The sequence below is a fragment of the Phragmites australis genome, chromosome 11, assembly GCF_958298935.1.
Source record: "Phragmites australis chromosome 11, lpPhrAust1.1, whole genome shotgun sequence".
Taxonomy (NCBI): domain Eukaryota; kingdom Viridiplantae; phylum Streptophyta; class Magnoliopsida; order Poales; family Poaceae; genus Phragmites; species Phragmites australis.
Window position 1 is genome coordinate 22418912 of NC_084931.1, and position 21861 is coordinate 22440772.

Here is a 21861-nt window from a genome sequence, read left to right on the forward strand (position 1 = left end):
CGACGCGCGCGTGGCCGCTTGTTGTATACGGCAGTTGCCGCAGGCGGGTGCCGACGAGCGACGGGTAGCGGGATGACTGCGGTTCACGTACCGCTCCCGCTGCTGCTACTCGAGGACGGGAGCACATCAGATTCAGAGTGGTAACATGGGGTGCAAGTGCTCCTCCGTGGTGTACAGGTCGGTGGCATCTCAGAAGAGCTGTCGCTGCTGGTAGGCGTGACGGGCAGCCCAATACGCCGGTAGGCTGGTGCTCCGGTCATCCTGAAGTAGCTGCTCGTGGTGTTTCTGAGGGTTTCGTCAGCGCATCGGCAGTCGGCAGCGCAGAATTTCAGAGTGTTGCCATGTCGAGGAATATGTCCATGTTTTTGTGCCAACAAAAGGTTTTGTGAAGTTGACTGGCATGCGTGGACGTACGAGTATAGGTGGTACAAGGCTACAGCGATGAGATCCAGTATGTCATACTAGATGTCACGGACTTTCGTGCAAAAGCCCAGTGTGCACCTACGCTACCACGATGATACGAGTAGCAGTAGATTTCAGAGCGCCACACCAAAGTTCAGTGTCTAACGTCTCTGAAGTATAACGAAATACAGTTTTCATTTGGATTTTCAAATCCAATCCATGCCGCTGCTCTAAAAAAAACTTATGGATTCTGCTGGTGTTGCAGATAATAGGTCTAGTGCCACTCGATCTAAGAATCTCTTCGAATTTTGCCACCTCAAGAATTGCTCTGGACTTTTCCACTACAAGGTTGAAGGGTGTTGACCTGGTGATAAATGACTACCGTGCCTTTTGAGTTTACAAGACTTTCAACCAAGTGCGATTATATGCGGTTTCTCGTACTCAGCGTTGCATCGAACCCTGATATGAAAAATTGAATCTCGGTAGTTATATGCGTCTATCAAGATTTATTTCAGCTGCTCTTCTGACTCTAAAACATCAAAATTCAGAGTTGAGATCCACTGAAGAATCTGATATACACAAGGACCAAACAAAAGGAAACGAAAAATAGACAATTTTCATTGTACTTAACAAAGAGGTGGGCAAAACCTTGCGACCAGTAATGTGATCCAGTGTATAAAGGTATGGCACATCAAATGACACCTTTGAGTGGTGTAGATCTTTCACACATTTGCTCCATACTTTAGACCATGTCAGCATTCAGACTAATGGAGCAGTTCATCTATTTTGTTCACATTTCATAGGAAGCATTAACTGTTTGCCACAATCAGCAAGCTCCTTACCGCATACAAAACCATCCACTATGCGGTAAAAACCTTCGAAGTCCATTACAAAATAAGTCAGCCGATGCAACAGATCTATATGGAGGGCTTAGACAAATTTAAGGGTGGCAGGCTGCTAGTGAGCTTCATCCACCATTCACCCAACTAAGCATAGTAGTGATGCGTCTGATGCCTTCGTTCCAAGTTTGGAACATGGTACACCACTTTTCCTCCAAAATTCGGTAATGAGGCGTACCCTGTACAATGATTCGATGAATCATATTTGGGTCAGGGGTATGCCAAGGGTCACAGATCACAGTGAATCAGGTAACTATGCTTTGTTCTGTGTGCTGAGTCGTCATGCAACTACTAGGCTTTGCTACCAGATAGACTGCTCAGGAACTTCAACAACATACGTTTTGAGAACAAAACTTCACAATTAGTAAGGTACAAAGTGAAATGTAAAGGACGCAAAGGATGGGCATGGAATATGGAAAGGCAAGAGTGAGTCTAGTGCAAAGCAAAGATGTATATCGAGCGTAAATCCCTAATAGTGATTTTGGAGTATGTTGGACAATGGACGCGTGGACGATGTTTCAGAAAACGAGTGTGTGTGTTCGGTGGACTAGAGGACACCAGGAGTTATACAGGTTCGGGCCTCTCAGAGAATAATAGTCTTAAGTCCTGTGTTATGAAAGATCTCAGTTAATTACAGATGATGTTTTTTTCTAGTTCCCTGCCTCTCTCGTAGGAATGAGACCCTCATCCCTTTATATAGTAGAGAGGAGGAGCACTTACATGTCAGTCCAAACAGAAAGGCATCTGCTCATCCTAATATCTAATCCAAACCATCATTACGGAGGACCGGGCGTGCCCACGTGCTCTGAGGGCACCATGCGTTTAGTTGTCGTGCGTTTAATACCACGGGACGGGACAAGGTCCTTTTGTGCCGACTTCATCCACTTGCCTAGTCGGGATGCTGATGATATTCCATCCGCTATGCGCCACCGTGCCGGCCTGCAAAGTTCTATCCTGCAGCATTTAATGCTACAGGACAGGATAGTGCCTTCCTATGCCGACCCTGTTCACTTGCCTGGTCGGGCTGCTGACAACGTCCCATCCGCCGTGTGTCACCGTGCCGACCTGCAAAGTTCTATCCCGCAACATTTAATGCTACAGGATAAGACAGTGCCCTTCAACACCGACCCCGTCCACTTGCCTAATCGGGCTGCTGATAACGTCTCATCCGTCGTGCGTCGCCGCATTTAATGCTACGGGATGAGACAATGTCCAACTGTGCCGTCTATGACTTCGTCCGCTAGTGCTGGCGCCTGAGGAAAGAAAACACTTGAGTGAATATTGACTACTATGCTTTAAACAGGTTGTGTCAAATATGACCCTACGATCAGTAGGGCTGATCGCGGGTATAAACGGTGACATAGAGAGACTAATCGAGCGAACGTTAGACTAGTTGTTGTGATCGCACGATAGACTAGACTTCAGAGAATATGTTACTCTAGTTGTTAGATCCTACAAAGTCTGTTAACTAGGATACCCTTTTACTTAATATACTGATAATATACGTATCAAAATTAGCTCGATAAAAGGCACGGTTACAAAACTATGACAAGATTCGGTTTCAGATATCACGTTCTGGGTATAGCTAGATAGCTACCAGCAAAACTCAAGAGTCAAATTGCCAACTGACGATCTTAAAAATCCGTTACAAGATCACACCATCACAACCATCATCATAACTATACACTTTGAAGACCGATGTTATTTTACAGGACTATGGACAATCAGACAATACAATGCAGCAGCAGCCATACCAGCGAAGTCTCCGTTATGGCTCAGGACTTCTAATTTTGATCTCCATTAGTTTCTCAACAGGCTGTCTGCACATGGGGCATTTATTTGACTGAAGTCTTAGAGCTTTTGCACATTCACTGCACATACACTGGACAAGAAAGGACCAATCAGAGAACAACTTAAGGTAATGAAAGTTAGATCTAGCGAAGCAATAGTATAAATACAGAAAATCATGTACTTACCAAATGCCTACAAGGAATAACAGCAGTGTCCCTTGGCTCAGTCAAGCAAATGACACATTCCTTCCCCGTGTCATCATCATCGGCATTGGGAACATCAGCTTCTGTGGAGTTGACAATTCCAAAAATTTCTTGTAGTTCATACCTCACTCCTTCAATCCACAAGATTTGCTTGACAACTTTGACTTGAAGTTCACTGCTATGCTTCTCTATAACAGCAAGAGTGATTTGTGCACGAGTGGAATTTACTGGTTGATCACCTTCCTCTGGAGATGGATAAGCTTCAGCATAAACTACAAGTGGGAATACTTCCCCTGAAGGATTCGAAAGTTCATCCAGAGAAAAGAATCCCAAGTCAACACCAGATCCAGAGGGCTGGATGAACCTTTGGGTCAAACCTTTCTGGAAGGCTATCTTCGTTGGTGTCTGTAATTCTTGATATACTGAAGAAAAACTACAGTCTTTTCCTTCCTTGGCAAAGTAATATATAGTCACACTGCAAAAAATAAGGACAAGTTCAACTACGGTCCATGATATGTGATGTTACATGTTATATGGCAATTAACCACTCAAATTTACAGGTGAAGGAAAACAAGCCCTAAACTTTGTGTGCTATAATGCTTTTTTACAAATAAAAGTAAAATGTTTAACCCATGTTGCAGTAGTTCAAAAGGAAAATGTTGCAATCAGGTTCTCCAAAACCTGAATTCAACAATTTCCTAGACATTGGCTGTGAGAACACTCCAATGCCAGTCCAATTTCATTTTCTTTAAATCTTCCAATAACTTCAAAATTCCAACAAGATCTAGTAGCAAGTAAACTTGAAAACATTAAAAAAAATCTAGAAATGCCATACTAGTAGTTCCTGTACCCACTGGTATTTCCAGTTCCTAGCAGTAACATTATCACAATGATTTTGAATGCTGGTTACAATAACATGAACAAAGTATCACAGTTACCGCAGTTAAACATCAAGTGTTATGTAATCTGTAGTATTATAATTGCAAGTGACATATCTTTCTACAGAACTTCGATAGAACAATAGAACATTAAGCTTCTTGCTGTGGATTTTCCGTTTTCGGGCTACACTTTAGGTTTAGCACTCTTCCTGTTCTCATTTAATCTAGGTAACTCATTCAACTCCAGGGCGCTACTCTAGTAATGCTTAACTCATCCTCTTCTTATCTTTCTCCCTGTGATTTATCATGAAGGCAAATGGAATTATGGAATGTTATTGATGTAGGAGATTAAAGCATTATACACCAATTATGACGAGTAAGTCCCCAACTGTAATGAATTGCCTCCAATTTGCTAAATGGAAACAGAGATCCATCTTCACATAACTCCAGTTTTGGTGTTTCTCTTTGCAAGCTGCTGGATCGCAGCTCTTCGTTTCCTTCGTTTTGGTGGCTTTCAATAGAAAGCAAGACGATGAACTCTTCATCTAAACAAAGCATGCAGACGTTACTAAATTATACTAATCTTTAGCCCCCTCAATCAACCAAACCCTACAACTCAACGTCCAGTAAGCAGTAGCTGCAAATTCAGACCAGGCAAACAGATCTAACACCCCATTACGGTGTTAGACACAGAGCAATAACAGCACAGCCCACCCTCACCTGCCGTCGGTTACTGCGTCGAAGGTGAATGCGACGAGGCGGCGGTCGGGGTCGGCTTCGTCGGGCACGAGCCTGATGGTGTCCTTGTGCAGGTTGACGTCGTTCTTCACCTTCCGCGCCTGCTGGTGCTCGACGAACTCGGGCGGGTGGGCCGTCAGCGCGAGCGGCTGCGGCGGCGGCGGCATGGGGGTGGGGTGCCAGGGGCCGTGGTATGCGTGCGGGGGCGGCGGGTGGTGATAGTAGTACGAGGACGCGTGGGGCGGCGGCGGAGGGGGAGACCCGTGGTGGTGGGGATGGTGGGGCGGCGGCGGCTGGGAAGGCGGCGGGTGGTGGTGGTGGTGCGGCGGCGGAGGCGGGTAGGAGTAGTGGTGCAGCGGAGGGGGAGGCGGCGGGTAGTAGTCATCCCGGCGGCGGCGGCTGGAGGAGGCGCCCATGGCCGCCTAGCAGGGCAGGTGAGGAGGCAAGGCGGGTTCGGAGCGGTGGGTTTGACGCGTGCGGAGAAGCGGGGGTGAGGAGGAGGTTGCTTAGGCGCGTCGCGGGTGAGGACGAGGAGGTGGGCGGTGCGCGTCGCGGTTGACGCTGGGCGGAGGGGGAGGGTAGGAGGACGACCGGATCGTCTGACGTAAGCGCACGGTGCAATAAATCAAGAGCTACAAAATTTCACTATCACAACAGTGCTAAACAGTATTTTTACGGTCACTGTTTGACGAAGTCGTGTACTGATTTTACCGTTCGCTCTTTCACCGTAGCAGTCTCTGCTTCGTTCGTCTGGGATCGGACAGCTGCAAATGCATGAAGTTTTATAGCAACATCAGATATACCTAACGTCAGACGTTCTCGTTTCACGGTAAAGACTCGGATCGACTTTCGGGGCGTTTTCCCCAAGGGTGCGCGTTACCTGACGGTGGTGGCGCGGACCGCTGGTAGAGGGTGAAAGCGGCGGCCCGGCGCGCGGCACGGTACCCGGTAACCTTTCGTCGCTGTCGCTGTGCTGGTACATCGTTTCTGATCGCGACGGGAGAGGCGCACGGGCAGCTTGGAACTGTCGACGGGTGCCGCGGCAGCGGCCCGGCGCGCGGTAACCTTTCGTCGCTGTCGCTGTGCTGGTACATCGTGCCGCGGCGACGGGGAGGCGCACGGGCAGCTTGGAACTGTCGACGGGTGCCGTGGACGCGGCGATGTCCACACACGTTTTGGCGAGGAAAGTCCGAAAGCGGAACGACGGGGCCGACAAACGTCGTAATCCACGACGTGAGAATGTAGCCATGACGATGAAGTTCGTTCGCCACCAGCATATGGATGCCCGGAATGAGCTTCAGCGATGCTGTTAGGCTTAGGCCGTATACCATTGAGTACACACTAGCACAAAATTAGCAATTTCCGTCCAATCATAGTTACATTAGCATATGTACAAGGCGATTTTGGCTGTGCTGCTCTGTTTAGTGCCAAGCTCACCTTCAGCTTACATTCGAACAATCAACATACTATCCAACAATTTGTGTCCAGGTCTACAAGAAACTGACTTCCCAGAGGTCGTTCACTTCGCCTGCCCAAACATTTGTACCGTAGGAAAATTACAAATCCAAAGTTAACCTGAAATTTATACGACGCGGTGAACAGGATATCAAATTTTGGTTCACTTGCTGTGCTTATAAAAACAACTGGATATCCTTCTTGGTTATTCGGTTAACTTTGTTGATGAAGCCATATGTAAAACCGTATTCCTTCCTTAACAATCCAATCTATGAATCTCACAGAAGCTTGAGTAGTAAGCTTCTCATCATAGTGCACTATACAGCAAACTGATGGCACCAATTGAGGCTGCACCACAAGCTGTAACCCCACTAAACTTTCCAATTCATGCTCTTCTTTCTAAAAGACCAAGAGCGGAAATTTGGGTTAGCATCAAATAATGATAAAACTTAGCAGCAAAGCAAAAAAAAAGTACCTAGTGGATGGCGCCATCATCGCCAACCTATGTGCTTACATAGTCTTAAGCACCATATCTCCTCAAAACTTTGCTTAGTGCTGGCATCACATTGTATGCTTGATAGGACCTTCTCAGCTCAATAATTGAACCCACCTGAATCATCATTTTTCATATAATTTCATTATCCTAAATACATGTCAATTGTTTCAATAACTAGCAAATACAAATTTCTTCCTAAATGTCTGAGTGAAATTTTTCCAGTTTTCTGTGTTAATGCAGCAATTGCTAGTGAAGATCCCCATACTGCATGAAACAATGTTCCAATGCATGAGACTGGGAGTTGCTCCTCCATGAAAATTATATGCTCTTTCTTTTTTCAAGCATCAAAATCTTGTTCTCTTTTTCTTCTACACACATTTTGCATGATTCCAGGATGTCAAGTTTCACATTATGAAACAAAAATATTCAAAGCATGGATTTCAAAATTCTCCTGGAAAGCCATAATTAGAATTCTGTAACAGAAAAAATAGCCTATCCCTGAAGTCACATGAGCAGGTATCAGTTCATTTAGAATTTTAGATTCAGTTGCCTAGATCTGATTCAGGACCACCGCAACTAAAGGTCAACATTGACAACATGGCTGATGAGGTCACAGCACTAAAGCTGCAGTTCAACAACTATTTTTTCATGCTAACAAACTACATGAAGAATATGCTTGAGATGCACTCACAATAATCAAGACCGATGTGAATCCTATAGAAAACCCTTCATTTATTTGCCTGAGATATCGGTCAAGTAATAATGAACAAGTTGCCAACAAGCTCAGCAATAGACCTCCTGGAATGTAAGAGATGATCCTTTCTCCTTAGAAAAGAAGCAGAAAAGTGTAGAAGGATAAATCATAACAAAATTTGACAACATGATGAACTGTCTTCAAGGACACCTACCCCAGAAACGTGTTGATGTTTGTATCTTTGTAAGATAATCTACTGTTGCTCTTCCAGGCTTTATACTTGGTACCCTTGCACTCATCTTATTCAGGTAGTCAGATATCTCTTTTGGTAAGTTGGCCTGCAATGAATATTTCGCAGATAAGGTATGTTTCAATAGTCTATGCATAAATAAGCATGCCTCCCATTAAAATAATGGCTATTAGTTCTTGAAAAATTAAGAAAGTGAGTACAACTACGAAATTATAGGACTAAGATCATTATAAGTTGCTTCCATGTGCATTGTCCTGCAGTGTTTCATATGTGATAGTTGTACTTGGTTCTGCAATTAGACCAGTAATACAGATAACAAGCAACCATAAAATAGCATCAACACAAGATAATAGAAGGTACAGTATGCTTATCTGAGAAAGAAAATGTCTAAACATTACATTTTTAAGTTCAATCTTTGCAAACAGACAGCCTTTTATTAAGCATGTTGATATTGCTTAGGGGAAACTAGGGAAAATAAATCTGTAAGTATATGGCCACTAGACAGAGCATCAATAGAACTGAAGGGAATATTCAAAATTGAAATCTCAAGCAACAGTACCATAACAGTAAAGATTTACTGTTTGATGTTATTGAAATGAATGAGATTATCAAAGGCAGATAGATAATTAAGATGTAAAGTTTGTAAACTGCGGTTGAAGTAGAATAGATTTAGCAGCAACAATTAATTCTGTAAAATATAATAGCATTTCGAGTCATAAACACATTCTTGGATTCAATAAAACCTGAACAAGTAACACACTAATCCTTATAACCAAAACACAGTTGTTAAGAACATGACTTACAATGTCAAAAATGTTGAAGACGAAGACAAGAAAAGCATAGGTCAAATAATAAACCCAGGGACTACCACCAATTGAAGTCCTTGGATTCAAAATTTCCTTCAAGTTCTCCCAAAATCGAGAGCCAAAAATGCTGCAGACATTCCATATTAGAATGGTATAAAGAGTGAAAAGACATGAAAAAAACTGATCATGGTTTACCTGGCCATGATGCTTGGAAAAGCCAGTAAGTATGAGGTAGTAAGCAAGGGCTGCATTCCAGTCGGATTGATATTGAAGGGGATATACGGCTCAACCTCTGTAACTGGAGTGCTCTCATGCCTACAAAAGAAGGGTATATTGGATGGTTTTGCATTAGAACAAAAGGAATATAAAGTTAAGAGGATAAAATTCAGAGCATATGTTTTCTAGTAATGTAAAACATATTTCTCTAAAAACAAAAGGTTTCTAGTCATAGTAGTAACTAGTAAGTAGCTTCCACTGGATCACCATATACCAGCCATCTGGCATATTGTTAATCCATGCTCGCTCTCAGAATAATGACCCTTTCCAGCCTAAACAGAAAGAGATTAAACATAAAACAGTGTCACTGGACACTGCTATGTGGAACCTCGTCAGCCTCACACTGGACAGTATATTCCAATTAATACATCTTTGCAGCGGTGCTTGCAAAGATAGGGGTAGGCATGGGAACATGCGCACGTGCTCACAAAAACCACACTTTTTAACAAATCTAAACTCTTCCACCTAAATTGTGGGGGTAATTTTGGCATGGAACTTCTTTTTACATAATTCTTTCTAGGAGTGCCAATAGGTGAACCTTAGGGTACCCTCAGACCTTCTTTAGTTAATTAATTTGTATAAGGAATCCACCAAATAGATGAGAAAGTGATTTTTTAGTTCATTTGCAACAAACTAAAGAGGGTTGAGGCCTCGAGGGTCGACCCTCTTGCACCCCTAATTCTTTCTACTTTAATCAGTCTAGATGAAGCCGACAAAACTCCCACGTTTTCTTAAGTTCCTTGTCAAATATTTATTTTATCTGGACAAAAATACAGTACAAAGTGTAAGAAAAACTTAACAGTAAATTATATATACCTTGCGTGAAATGTGAATATGTTCTACAGTTACCTGAAGATTTTTTTACAAAATTCAAAAGAATAGGAGAAGCAGTAAAAGCGTAAAACTATCATGCAGATAACATTTAGAAATAAATGGCAAAAAATAATGCCGAATTTATATTTGTTAATTGCTATTACCCTGCACCAGAAGCCAATTTAAATCCATAGTATTGAAGCTTTATCTTCCTGCATCCTTCAGTCACCAGAACAGCCCCCATGGTGACCATCATAAAAGTTCCAGCGACTCCCAAGATGTAAGGCCAATACTTGGGAAAATTTCCTGTTTCAAAAGACAAGCTGGATTAAGAGAAAATAACACAAACTAGAATCCTCAGTGTGCAGATAAAGAAGGTACAAAATGTCAAAAGCTTAAGGTATGACAATGTTGTTTTGGGCAAGTGCCTTGAAAATTGTTCCACGATACTTCCAGAAAGAAACAGAAGATAAACAACAAATAACGTCATAGTAAAAAAGCAGTTACTCAAACACATTCAATTCGAGTGCATAAAAAAGCAATTGACAGTTCTCAGTTGAGAAGATCAAGTTTAGAGAGATAACCTGAAAACTGAGTTATCATCTTGTGTAGTGTATCTGTGTAACCAGTCAAAATTCCCACACAGATAATCAAAGATGAACCGTGTCCTGGACGCAAAATATAAAGAAACAATAAACATTAAAGTGTTAACCAAGTATAAGAAGATAGGTATACTGATATAACAATAAACATTGCACGCACCTTATGAGATTGACATCATTTCTAGAAAAACATTTACAGAAATGAATCATGCTGTGCACATAGTCATGTTAAACAGCTGGGACTAGAACCCATGCAGCCAATGAAAGCTCCGAACTCAAATACGTTACTTTTTTTTTCTTGAGACCCAGTACTAGCAGAAACAGTAGTTGGAACTCAAAGACCAGTAAGCGAAAAGAACAAAGTGGGGAACTTTTATTTATTTCAGCCTTTCAGGAACGGGAAGCTCTCTTGTAACATCCATTACAAACTTGATGAGCCCTTCCACAATATATACTTGCAATTGCAAACAAAATTATTTTTCCCCCGCCAAATAGATTGCCCAAATGGATGAAGTTTAATCAGCTCATGCAATGCAGTTTTTTGTGAACAAACTTCAGTTTATTTGGAACCAAAGTATGCGTGAGCAAAACATATGGTTCAGAAAAGAAACTAATCAAGCAAATGGATAAATGCATTACGTATATATTGGTGTGTTACTACAAAAATAGGAAATTTAGAACAGGTTCTTCTGAACAATTATTTAAGTGCAGCATGTGCATATGACAGAATGTGTCGTGGTTCATACAAGACGCAAAACATTCAGAGCATGCAAAGGTGATACTAAATGACAAATATACATGAGATAAAGTATTACCAAATCCAGACTCTGATATGGTGTCACAAATCCATGTCATTGAGATTGCACCAAGAACAAGCAAAAGACTTGTTACAATTATATGCTTAACCCTGTAACAAATGAAATAAAAATCAATAGAGCTGTAGAAATACTAAATGATCATTTCTCCCAACAACTTTGGTCCCTATAAGTACTTTTATTGGCAAGTTGATCCCTCTTTGTCAAGATGGTTCAATTAGCCCCCCCCCCCCCACCCCCGCCCCCCCCCCCCCCCTGCTTCTAAAAACAGGTAATGGCACAGATAAAATTAATTGACGAGTAGTACGCAAGGAGTGAAAAACTAAGTGTTGTGATCACAACACAGTGAACAATGCCGCAACTGTCGGTGTAATAAATGTTCATCTCCTTTCTTACATTAGATGAGTGGGTGTATTTATAGGCATACCTCAACCACTCATGTTGTCGTTACATCTTTACCCCTTATCCACATGAATATTCCTGCTAACACTAGCGAATATTCTAGAATATCTCAAGGGTTTTATGGTCATTGTCTACCTACATTGCCCTAAGCAACGGAATCCCTACATGTGTCCTAATGGATCTGCATTGGACCCTCCGTTTAAGCTACTGACGATCTCCCTTCGACCATTTCCTTGTCAGGTTCTGGCTAACTTGCGGGTTCCTTATTATGTGAGTCTTCACTCTATCACCGAGGGTCTTCGCGCCACCTTCCTTAGGCCTTAGGGCTTCACTACACCCTTCGCCCTTCGGGCTTCGTCGCGCATCTTCAGGCTTCAGGCTTTGCCTCCGAGCTTCGTATCTTGGGCTTTGCCGCACCTTCTCGAGACTAACTCCTACAGAGCATAAAGGGAAACTATCCTTACTCCGACGTTAGCCTCGTTGTTTCGGCTTTTGGGATTTGACCATTGTGGCCGAAATCAATGAACGGGGGCCCATGCGGTACCATTCCCCCAACAGTGTCCCTTTGCGGTTTTGGTCCTGACTTTGTGGGGCGAAGCCAAGAATCTTTAGACAATGAGATGGTACCCTCGTCTCAGTCCCCCCCCCCCCCTTCGGCCGGCCGAAGTCAATTCCCAAAAACGACGAAGTTAACTTGTGGTACAGAATGAAAGATATGAAATATATATTAAATAAGGGTGTGGCCCTCTGCTATCATGCGGTGAAAACAAAATCCATCGTTCGCATAATGGCCTCATCCCTTCGACTTCCTCCCAGTGTTCAAAATGTAATCCCTGCGCGACTTATACAGCATATCTATGTGTTGCGTGAAGGGTAAATGCTTCTCCACCTTTCGTGAGGCAGCCTACTCCATACTTGGCACGAACCAAGTGCCCAACGCCCACTGATGTGCTGCAGGGACGGTCTGGCCGATCGCCGGGACATTCGCTGCAACGTCCTACTGACGTAATATTGGGCTCTGCCGCGACCATCGAGCCATCTAAGGAAGTGAATGCAGCCTTTGCAAAGGCCTGCAAAGATGTATCATGTGCCATCCCAGCTTTTAAGAATGATCTTCTCATGGAGCTCCTGGGGTCGCAATCCAGTTTACGCGACCTGTGAGGTTCTAGCGCCCGTCATTGCCTTCGAAGTTATGCGACGCCTTTGGGGGTAAAGTCCACTGGATGTCATTTGGTGGTGGAGCCCAGAGCGTGTCGCTTCATAGGAGGATTACATAGCTTCCCACTTGAATGATTCGCGCAGGTTCTCCCCCTTCGGGCCATATGCGTGCCCATAGCTCCTCCACCGGCTCTGATATTCAGCCATCCATGCTACCAACTCGCCACCACGATGCTTCCTCGAAGCGCTCTCCAGATGTGAGATAGCGGTTACGGTACGCGTAGATGATAATGATTTTTCTGCTTCGGCCCCCAGCTTCGGGCGTATGAAGAAGCCCTTCACCCTTCAGGTTCTGATAGCGGGCCCATTCCGGGAGTTAGGGTAGCATAAACACTTGTCCAGTCGGCGGGTTTATGACTCTCACGGAGTCGTCGCAGTCGAATCCTATCAAGTAGCTCCCCACCAAGGTCATGACCCGTATTATGCGCCCTGCGAACGAAGGGACTTCCACGACGAAAGTCCGCTCCTCGGTCAGCGAATAGAATGACACCTCACCTGACTCATGGACTTCATTCGTCTGGAGGACCCAAGGGACGAATTGCGAGTGCTCTTCGCGAGGGACATTGTTGCACCACTGGGAGTGAACCGCCCTGAAGGACACAATTCCCTCAGCTCGTCGAGGTCGCTAGTGATAGCGTGAAAGGTTGGCTACGAAAGTCCTGCCCACTCCATGACTATCTTTTGGGGGCTTCGTTGAGTCTTTGATGTCGCTGGCTAGATAGCAGGTGAGAATGCTAGCTGGGCGTGAAGTTGTGAGGTTCACAGCGGTAAGTTCCGTATTTATATGCAGCGGATTGGGCCAGTTTTAGGAGTGAACAGACGCATGTCGCTTGGGGTTATGTGGCAACAGTTGCGATTTCCCATGGGTGCCCAGGTGTCTTAGCGCATGCGTTGTATGCCATTATAGCGTCGTACGATGGTGCTGGTACTCTCGAGGCCGTTATGGCAACCAATTTGGTGGTTCCACATCTATTCGCCACATGCTGCCCCATGTCCCGTAGTTCTCTCGTCGTGCAGATGAGACATGGGCTTTGTGGGCCCCGTGTGTCAAGATGCCTACCACGTTCTGATATGTAGTAAGTGCAATGATGTGATAAGACGTGCTCCAGACTTTCCAAGGTCATGCCTTACGTGCCCGGTGTATTTATATATGGGTTACCCCTCTCCCTTGTGGTAGTTCCTTTCATTCACCCCATTGTGTTCTTGCTCATCTGTTAACCCTCTCCTTGCTGTTGTGCATACCCTTCGGGTGAGGTGTTTCAAGCCTCTTCTGGTACTTCGTTTCTTATCCCCTTCGGGAGATGACCAAGCCCAAGCTTCAACACGCTAGTGCCACAGCTCCATCAACGCCATACTTCGGTGTTAGCCGGTACACCTACGGGCACATTAATTCTCTGGCGGAGAAGCGTTGGATCCACGACGTGGGCGATGCCCGGTTGCCTTCGCCTGAGGAGACGGCGCCGCAGTCGCGTGAAGGTAAGGTCGTCCTATTCCTCGAGTTTTTCTCCGCCGGCCTTTGCTTCACCTGGATCTCCATGCTGACTGGTGCCCTGAATCGATACGAGTTGCAAATCCAATAGCTGACGCCAAATGTCATCGTTCGACTCTCAATGTTCGCGTGGATTTGGCGTTCGCAAGTCCAGAAGCCTAGCGCTCCGGCTTTTGCATTCTTGCATTACGCACATTGTGAGCCTAAGAAGTTGGTGCTGAATGGGGAGGAGTATTCGGCGTGATATGGCAGCGTTGTCTTCTGCCCTTTCGCATGGTTGTTGGTTCCTGCGAAGGCTCAACAGAACCAGTGGGGTAACAAAGCACAGCTTAGTTCCCAAGCTATCACAGAATTGCTTGAATAGTGTTGAGTTGAATTGTGTTCCGTTGTCGAGGGCCACTTCTCGAGGGACCCTAAAGCAACATACGATGTTCTGCCAGAAGAAACGTTGAATGTTCTTTGCCGTGATGAGGGCCAATGGTACAGCTTTGGGCCACTTTGAGAGGTAATCCACAGCTACAACCGCGTAGCGGAGCTCTCCTGGTGCTCGAGGGAATGATATTGATCCCCCATCGCGCCAGCGGCCACACCGGGGGAATTGGCTGAAGAGGACATTTCTAGATGTGTCTGTTGTCCCATCCATTGACATCCTGGACATGAGCAAACCAAGGTCTCCGCATATGCAGTCACTGTTGGCCAGTAGAAGCCCTGGCAGAAGGCCTTCGCCACTAGAGCCCTTGGTCCTGAGTGAGATCCATAGAATCCTTGATGTATTTCCTTAAGGAGCATCATGCCTTCAGCCTTTGACACACACCGGAGTAAAGGCGCGCAAACTTCCCATTTGTAGAGTACTCTGTCAATGATCTAATAATTCCGGGCCCTGCAAGCGGTCATTTTTGCTGCTACGTCGTCTTCGGGCAGTGGCTACCTTTGCAGATATGCTACCAAAGGCTCCCGCCAATCCTGTTCCGCTATCACAACGACGTTAGATGGCACTTCATCCTATCCTGTCATTGGGGACTCAAAGACTATGAAGAAAACTTCAGATGGCAACAGAGTGCCCTGGGTTGCAGCCTTCGCAAGGGCATCTGCCTCCTGGTTCTCCAACCTTAGTATGGACTTCAACATGAAACCTGTGAAATACTGCTACATCTTAACTACCATCTGGAAGTATCTAGCCAGCTTGTTCTTTGCTTGGTATGTCTTGTCCACTTGGCATGCTACTAACTGTGAGTCACATATTCACTATTGCATGCTTAGCTCCTAGGACCTTCACCTTTTGGAGACCTAAAAGAACGACCTTGTACTTCATGATATTGTTGGTGGCTTCGATGCGAAGCCTGGCCGCATAGAATAGCTTCGACCTCCAGGCGATGTGACGACTGTCGCTGCTCCTGTGCCCGAGAGTCCCTAGGTTCCATCAGTATGTATGGTCCATATCTAGTTAGGTTGTAGTTCCTCCAACTCCTTTGCTCCGGGCGTCCAATCGACAATGAAGTCCACCAATGCCTGTGACTTTATGGTTGTGCGGGCCGCGTAGGTGACGCACAGCGGAGAGTTCAGCCACCCACTTACTGATGCCCTCGGTGGATTCGCGGTCTAAGAAGATCTCCCGCAGGGGGTACGAGGTCGGAATCGTGATAGCATGAGCCATGAAATAGTGTTTTAACTTCCTAGAGGTCATGACTACTACATAGGCCATCTTAACTTCGGAGTACCGCTCCTTCGCGCCGCTCAGCGCCTCAGAGACAAAGTAGACCAGTATCTGTCGAAGTTCTCCTTCATCCTTCTTCTCCTAAACCAAAACGGCACTCACTGCCGATGGCGACGCGGCTACGTATAGCAGCAATCCGCTCTCTGGATCTGGGCTGGCCAGAGTGGTCAACTTCACCAAATAGCTTTTCAGAGCTTCAAAGGCTCCCTGTTGTTTGTCCGTCCATCTGAAGGGGTCTAACCCTCAGAGAATTCGAAGAAAGGGCATGCTCTTCTGCAAATCTTGCGATGAAACGATTCAGCGAGGTCATTATTCCTACGAGGTGATGTGTGTCCTTGATAGACTTCGAAGGCTTCATATCGATGATAGCTTAAATTTTCTACGAGTTTACTTCGATGCCTCTGCTGGAAACCAACCATCCCAGCAACTAGCCCAAGCGGACACCAAAAACGCACTTTTCTAGGTTCAGCCTCAGACCTACATTTTGAAGGTTGGCAAATGTCTCCTCCAGGTCAGAACCATGGTCCCTTCACATCAACTTTGGACCACAACGTCATCCACATATGCAGTTACATTGAGGTCCAGCTAGGCTCAGCATACTTTGCTTACTAGCCTTACGAAGGTGACCCCTGCATTGTGTAAGCCGAAGGGCATCCAAACATAGCAATAGGTTCCTGAGGGTGTGATGAAGCTAATCTTTGCCTCGTCCTCTTTGGCCATCCAAACTTGATGATATCTCGAGTAGGTGTCGAGGAAGCTCATGAGCTCTGATCCGACGGTGGCATCGACCAATTGATCTATCTGGCCAATGGAAAGTCGTCCTTTGAGCACACCTTGTTTAGGTCTGTGAAGTCAACGCACATGGGTCATTTACCATTGTGCTTCTTTACTAACACAGGATTCGCAAGCCACTCTGAGTGCATGACCTCGTGAATCACCCCTGCCTCCTAAAGTTTCTTGACTTCCTCCTTCGCAGTGTCCTGACAATTAGCGAACATCTTCCGAAGCTTTTGCTTCCTTGCTTCCACTCCCGGGGTGACATTTAGGTGGTGCTCTATTAGCTCTCTTGGCACACCTGGAGGTCATTTGGTGACCATGCGAATATATCTTCGTTGGCCCGAAGACCAGCCAACAACTTAAGCTTTTGTTTGGCCAGTAACTCCGCGCCTATGTGCACACACTTATCCTCATCCTCTGGGTGTAGCGGGATCAGCTTGATGTTACCTTCGGGCTTGGCTCTTGGTGGTGTGCTGTCATGCCCCTTCACGTCCACCTCGGACAGTATGTGCACCTTTTTCTGACTTGAGGCGTAGCCATATTATCTCCAATGGGTTGTGCTTTGATCTCCCCAGACAGCTATCACACCCTCCGGGCCAAGCATCTTCATGCACAGGTAGCTGTGATGCACCATTGCGTCGAACTTGGAAGCACTCTTCCAAAAATGGTGTTGTACTGATAAGGAACATTGACCACGTCAAACAGGATATCTTCTGTTCGGAATCCTCCCATTTCGCCGAAGGATACTGTGAGATCCTTCCCAGAGCTTCGATGGGCATCCCCCCCTCCCCCAGAAACCTTGCGATGGGGTTCCCACCGGCCACATGCGATTTCTAGGAATTCCCATCTGATCGAGTGCCTTAACAAGCAGGTAATCAGCGGAACTTTCTTCGTCGATCGGTACCTGACATATCTCCGTGCAGGACACCTCTGCAAAAATGACAAAGGCATTCGTATGTAGATAATCATGAACTCGAAGGTCCTCTTGAGAGAAGGTTATCGACTGGTGCGACCACCGAGACCTGACCATCGGGGAACTAGTTCCCACATGATTGACTCTGTGCACATACTCACTTTGTTACCTCTTGGACTAAAAGTCGTAGCTAGCCCCGGAGATGGTAATTATCACGCTAGGAGGTCCCTTCACATTCTGGACGGACCTTGCTCCAGTTGGAGGGGCTTCAATTGCCATTCTCGACAAGGGCGGCCGTAACTCGGGCGTCTGCGACTGATGCAAAGGAGGGGCTTCGATCCACGATGTGGGGTTGTAGGGTGGGTGGGTGTACGCAAGAGCTGGTCCAAAATTGAGCCCACCTCTCATCTCCACATGGTGTACTGTCGGAGGATCATGCGAAGACCCCAAACCCAAAGCCCAGACGAATATCGGATTAGCCCTTCCTTCAGGGCCACTACAAGAGGGCACAACTTGGTTGTGTGACTCGCGTCTTCGCCACATACTGTGCAGTACATTGGCATGGGCCGCCCGGAGCCACGGCCTCAACACCTCGTCGAGCCTCCACCTCTCTGCTTGTTTCTATTCGAGCTCTCCTCGATATTGTGCATCCCTCGCTTCCCCTTTGCTGGTGAAAGTGATGATGATGGGTTATGTGCATGTATGAGGATTTGTGGGCTTCCCTCGGACGCTCTTCATTCTCCCTTCCTTGAGGTGTCTTCCCTTCGTTCGCCCTGTTGTTCTTGGTCTCTGGGGTCGGCCTATCTGCGTGTCTCCGAAGCTCGTCCTCCTCGGCTCCCAAGTACTCCTCCATCTTGGTGAGCAACTCATCCACGTCCCTCACCGGTTTTCGCGAGGCTAGGGCGCCTAAACGACGAACTTGTCTTGCAGCATCTATCTCGGTATCATCACTAAGATCCTTCGCTTGACATTTCACCCGCACGAAGCGTCGAGTGAACTCCTTTAGGCTTTCACCTTTCTTCTGCTTGACTGCAAACAGATCTCCCACGGTAACCGGAACCGCATAGTTGCCCTAGAAATGTAAGAAAAGCACCTCTCGAAGCTGCTCCCAGGGAGAACAACGTTCTCGTTGGGGCTTGATCTATCACCCGCAGTCGGTAGGGTTCCTCCAATCCTCGCTGATGAAGTACCTCCAAGTCCCCACTGCCGCTGAGGCCTCCCGGAGGTCCTTGCTAAGACGAGAGGGACTGGCGAAGGGACCTGAGTTCCTCGCGTAGCTCTTGGATTTGCTTGTTGGCTTCCTCCACCTGGCTCATATATTGTGCATCATTTCCATCATGAACTCCTGCTCCATGGTCCGTTCGGGGAGCCCAATGATGCTCCAGGGCCTCGAGCGTAGCTATCTGTCCTCCATGGTCATCTGGCGCGACCGCCCCGAGCTCCCATTTCACCCAAGGCACCCATGTCGATCCTGGGTATTTAGACCATGGGGGTCGAAGCTGAAGCCCCAGCCCCCTCGGTCACCGCCGCTCCTTGTTGCGAAGGGACTTCTAAGCCCCCCTCGTTGTTCGCAGACACTTGTGCCTTTTCTTTCCTGGTCTTCAGTGGCATGAGACCACCACGTGGTCGTGGGTTCGATCCCCACAGCGGGCGCCAAATGTTGTGATCGTGATCGCCACATATTAAACAGTGTCGTAATAGTTGATGTAATGATTGCTCATCTCCTTTCTAGACGAGTGAGGGTATTTATAAGCATACCTCATCCACTCCCGTTGTCATTACATATTTACCCCTTATTCACAGAAATATTCCTGCTAACACTAGGGAATATTCTAGAATATCTCAGGGGTATTATGGTCTGTCTACCTACATTGCCCTAAGCAACAGAATCCCGACACGTGTCCTAAGGGACCCGTGTTGGACCTTCTGTCTAAGCTACTGACGATCTCCCTTCGGCCATTTCCTCGTTAGGTTTCAGCTAACTTGCGTGTTCCTTATTAGATGAGTCTTCGCTCTGTCACCGAAGGTCTTCGCGCCACCTTCCTTTGGCCTTAGGGCTTCAATACACCCTTTGTCCTCCGGGCTTCGTCACGCATCTTCGACCTTCGGGCTTCATCGCACCTCTTCGGCCTTCAGGCTTCGCCTCCGAGCTTCGTATCTTAGGCTTCGCCACACCTTCTCGAGGCTAACTCCTACAGAGCATAAAAGGAAACTATCCTTACTCCGACGTTAGCCTTACTGTTTCGGCTTTTGTGATTTAACCATTGTGGCCGAAGTCAACGAATGGGGGCCCACACGGTGGGCAGGTATGATGTGCTAATGGTGGGGCACGCCCGCCTGCTTGGGAGGGAAGGAGTACTTTGAAGAATATAAGTATTGCAAAGGTAGTTTACCTGTAACTTGCAGCATATATTGAATACTGCAGGGAATAGCATGACACAGTAAAAGCAGCCACAGTTGCAAAACCCAATGAGAGCCACCATCTAAACATAAATAAAGGAACTCAAACTAGATGAAATGGTTTGTCAAAAGTCAAATAATTTCCAAAAAAAAAAATCAGTCTCACTGTTCAAGATAGACAACTAGACACACATATAGCCTTTTATCTTCTCGTGCCCGTCTAACCCTTCCTTGCGAAGCTTTTCAAGTGATGGGAGAACATGACAGAGAACCTAAAACAGATACCTTTTGTTAAAAAATAAAAAATAAAGAGCGACCTGTTGTTATTGTAACAATGGTATCAAAATAATAAGTCGCACTTTTCTTGGATGCAAACTAAGTGGCAAGAAAGATCCTTAAAATTGAAGTGCTCCAACTAGGTCAGAGAAAGTGAACATTTTTATCTGTCAACTTACATCAGTAATTCCAGTCTTACCTTGTACTTATCGGGCTAAGTGAAAGTGTGAAACATGTAGTCAAGTTTGGGGGCCTAAATGTTGTGTTCTTGAAACTTGAACTCATAGATCTAAATAGATAAACAAAAGGTTAAAGGATTTATGGTACAATTTACTCAAGGATTGCAGGCGATTTTCCAAGCTTGAATAGCAGTTTCCCAGGTCTGAATGCTGTGCAAAACAAACTTCCCTCGCAAAGTTCTGGCTTAGGCTAAAATGAAATGTGCACTTAGGCAGAGCAAGCGTACTTAAAAATATATGATAACTTGATAATTAAACAACAATTTACTCATTTGTAGAGTGGATGCACTAAGACTAGAACTAACTCAAAAGCATGTTAAGTGTTGCCACTGGAAAACAAAAAAAAAAGCACATCAGAGACCAAAAGATGGGAATGCCGAACCTGCATGACAATTGATGCTGAAATTTGATGACTGATCCCCAGCTGGAAAAACGACAGCTTCAATTCAGAAGAAAAATCACCAAGGTCATCTGCACAAAGGTAGCATTGCAAACTAGTAAATTCTCAAAGCACTTCATGCGAAACTAGCACCAACGAGTAATCCAAAGTACCGATGAGACAGACCTGCAGGGAGCGGGGCGAAGCTAAGGTAGGAATCGGGCATGAGGCGGCGGTCGAACCCGGGTAGCGGGATGAAGTAGCCCACGCGGCTGACCACGATGAGCACGGCGGTGACGGCCAGCCGCCGCCGGATCTCGCTGCGGAAGAAGGCCTCCGCCGCGCCCTCTGCCACCGCCCCCAGCCGCGCCAGGTCCAGGAACCGGTTCCGGTACCCCGTGCCCTTCCGTCGCGCCGCCGCGTCGCTGTCTCCCTCTCCGCGTGCCGGCTCAGCGGCAGAAGCCGAAGCCCTAGCGGAGAAGGCGAACCGGTGAGGCGCGTGGAGCGGCCGCTGGAGCGTGCAGACGAGGAGGTGGCGGTGGGCACGAAGGGGTGGGTGGTTGGGGGCGAGACTGCTGGGCGGCTTGGAGGGGAGCGCGCGGCGGGGCGGGAGTGAGAGCGAAATTGGGAGGGGGTGCGCGAGCGCAAGTAAGGGGGACATGGCGGCGGCCGACGCAGCCACCCTCGTGCCGTCTCGCGGCGGGGCGAGGTCGGGATGGCCGGATGGGATTGGAATGTGCTGGTGTCCTACCGAGGTGCAGCGTCGTGAAGACGGTTCCGAATCCGAAAACGGTCCGTGGGCTGTTTGTTTTTCCAGTGGATTATGGGTGTGATTTTCAAAAACTGGATTTTTAAAAGCTGATGAGTCTCATAAATCGTAATTGTTTAGTATTCTGAATTTTAAGACACTTAATTTTAAGATTTTATTATATAATA

General features: G+C 46.4%; 3 protein-coding genes across 6 annotated transcripts; all 3 read right to left on the reverse strand.

Moving 5' to 3' along the window:
* Positions 1–1923: 1923 nt before the first annotated feature.
* LOC133883920 (probable E3 ubiquitin-protein ligase LUL4) lies at positions 1924–5465 on the reverse strand. 2 transcript variants are annotated; one of them, XM_062323326.1, is made up of 4 exons: positions 4894–5465; positions 3278–3770; positions 3056–3183; positions 1924–2554 (listed from the first exon to the last, which is right to left on the reverse strand). In XM_062323326.1, exons 1-3 carry the CDS (start codon positions 5325–5327, stop codon positions 3070–3072), a joined length of 1041 nt encoding a protein of 346 aa, XP_062179310.1. In that variant the 5' UTR covers positions 5328–5465; the 3' UTR covers positions 1924–2554; positions 3056–3069. The 2 variants fall into 2 exon arrangements, with proteins under 2 accessions (XP_062179310.1, XP_062179309.1); XM_062323325.1 differs by lacking the exon at positions 1924–2554 and having other exon boundaries at positions 2896–3183.
* LOC133883921 (uncharacterized) lies at positions 5418–6242 on the reverse strand. Its single transcript, XM_062323327.1, has 3 exons — positions 5792–6242; positions 5623–5675; positions 5418–5543 (listed from the first exon to the last, which is right to left on the reverse strand). Exons 1-3 carry the CDS (start codon positions 6240–6242, stop codon positions 5418–5420), a joined length of 630 nt encoding a protein of 209 aa, XP_062179311.1.
* Positions 6237–21712, reverse strand: LOC133883919 (preprotein translocase subunit SCY2, chloroplastic-like). 3 transcript variants are annotated; one of them, XM_062323323.1, is made up of 13 exons: positions 21112–21712; positions 20929–21017; positions 20224–20303; positions 20025–20114; positions 11119–11210; positions 10286–10369; positions 9866–10007; positions 8808–8927; positions 8610–8739; positions 7771–7894; positions 7554–7687; positions 6881–6976; positions 6237–6765 (listed from the first exon to the last, which is right to left on the reverse strand). In XM_062323323.1, exons 1-12 carry the CDS (start codon positions 21584–21586, stop codon positions 6887–6889), a joined length of 1650 nt encoding a protein of 549 aa, XP_062179307.1. In that variant the 5' UTR covers positions 21587–21712; the 3' UTR covers positions 6237–6765; positions 6881–6886. The 3 variants fall into 3 exon arrangements, with proteins under 3 accessions (XP_062179307.1, XP_062179305.1, XP_062179308.1); XM_062323321.1 differs by lacking the exon at positions 6237–6765 and having other exon boundaries at positions 6842–6976; positions 21112–21710; XM_062323324.1 differs by lacking the exon at positions 6237–6765 and having other exon boundaries at positions 6842–6976; positions 7554–7660; positions 21112–21706.
* Positions 21713–21861: the final 149 nt, after the last annotated feature.

Coding starts and splice junctions, on each gene's coding strand:
- LOC133883920 (XM_062323326.1), bottom strand. CDS start 5,327: ATGGGCGCCTCCTCCAGCCGCCGCCGCCGGGATGACTACTACCCGCCG. Junction 3,771..4,893: donor GACGCAGTAACCGACGGCAG/GTGAGGGTGGGC, acceptor TATTTTTTGCAG/TGTGACTATATATTACTTTG. Junction 3,184..3,277: donor TTATTCCTTGTAGGCATTTG/GTAAGTACATGA, acceptor TTTCTTGTCCAG/TGTATGTGCAGTGAATGTGC.
- LOC133883921 (XM_062323327.1), bottom strand. CDS start 6,242: ATGGTATACGGCCTAAGCCTAACAGCATCGCTGAAGCTCATTCCGGGC. Junction 5,676..5,791: donor GTCCGCGCCACCACCGTCAG/GTAACGCGCACC, acceptor ATGCATTTGCAG/CTGTCCGATCCCAGACGAAC. Junction 5,544..5,622: donor CTACGGTGAAAGAGCGAACG/GTAAAATCAGTA, acceptor GAAATTTTGTAG/CTCTTGATTTATTGCACCGT.
- LOC133883919 (XM_062323323.1), bottom strand. CDS start 21,586: ATGTCCCCCTTACTTGCGCTCGCGCACCCCCTCCCAATTTCGCTCTCA. Junction 20,304..20,928: donor CAGCATCAATTGTCATGCAG/GTTCGGCATTCC, acceptor TATCTGTTTTAG/GTTCTCTGTCATGTTCTCCC. Junction 7,895..8,609: donor TCTTCAACATTTTTGACATT/GTAAGTCATGTT, acceptor TATTCATTGCAG/GCCAACTTACCAAAAGAGAT.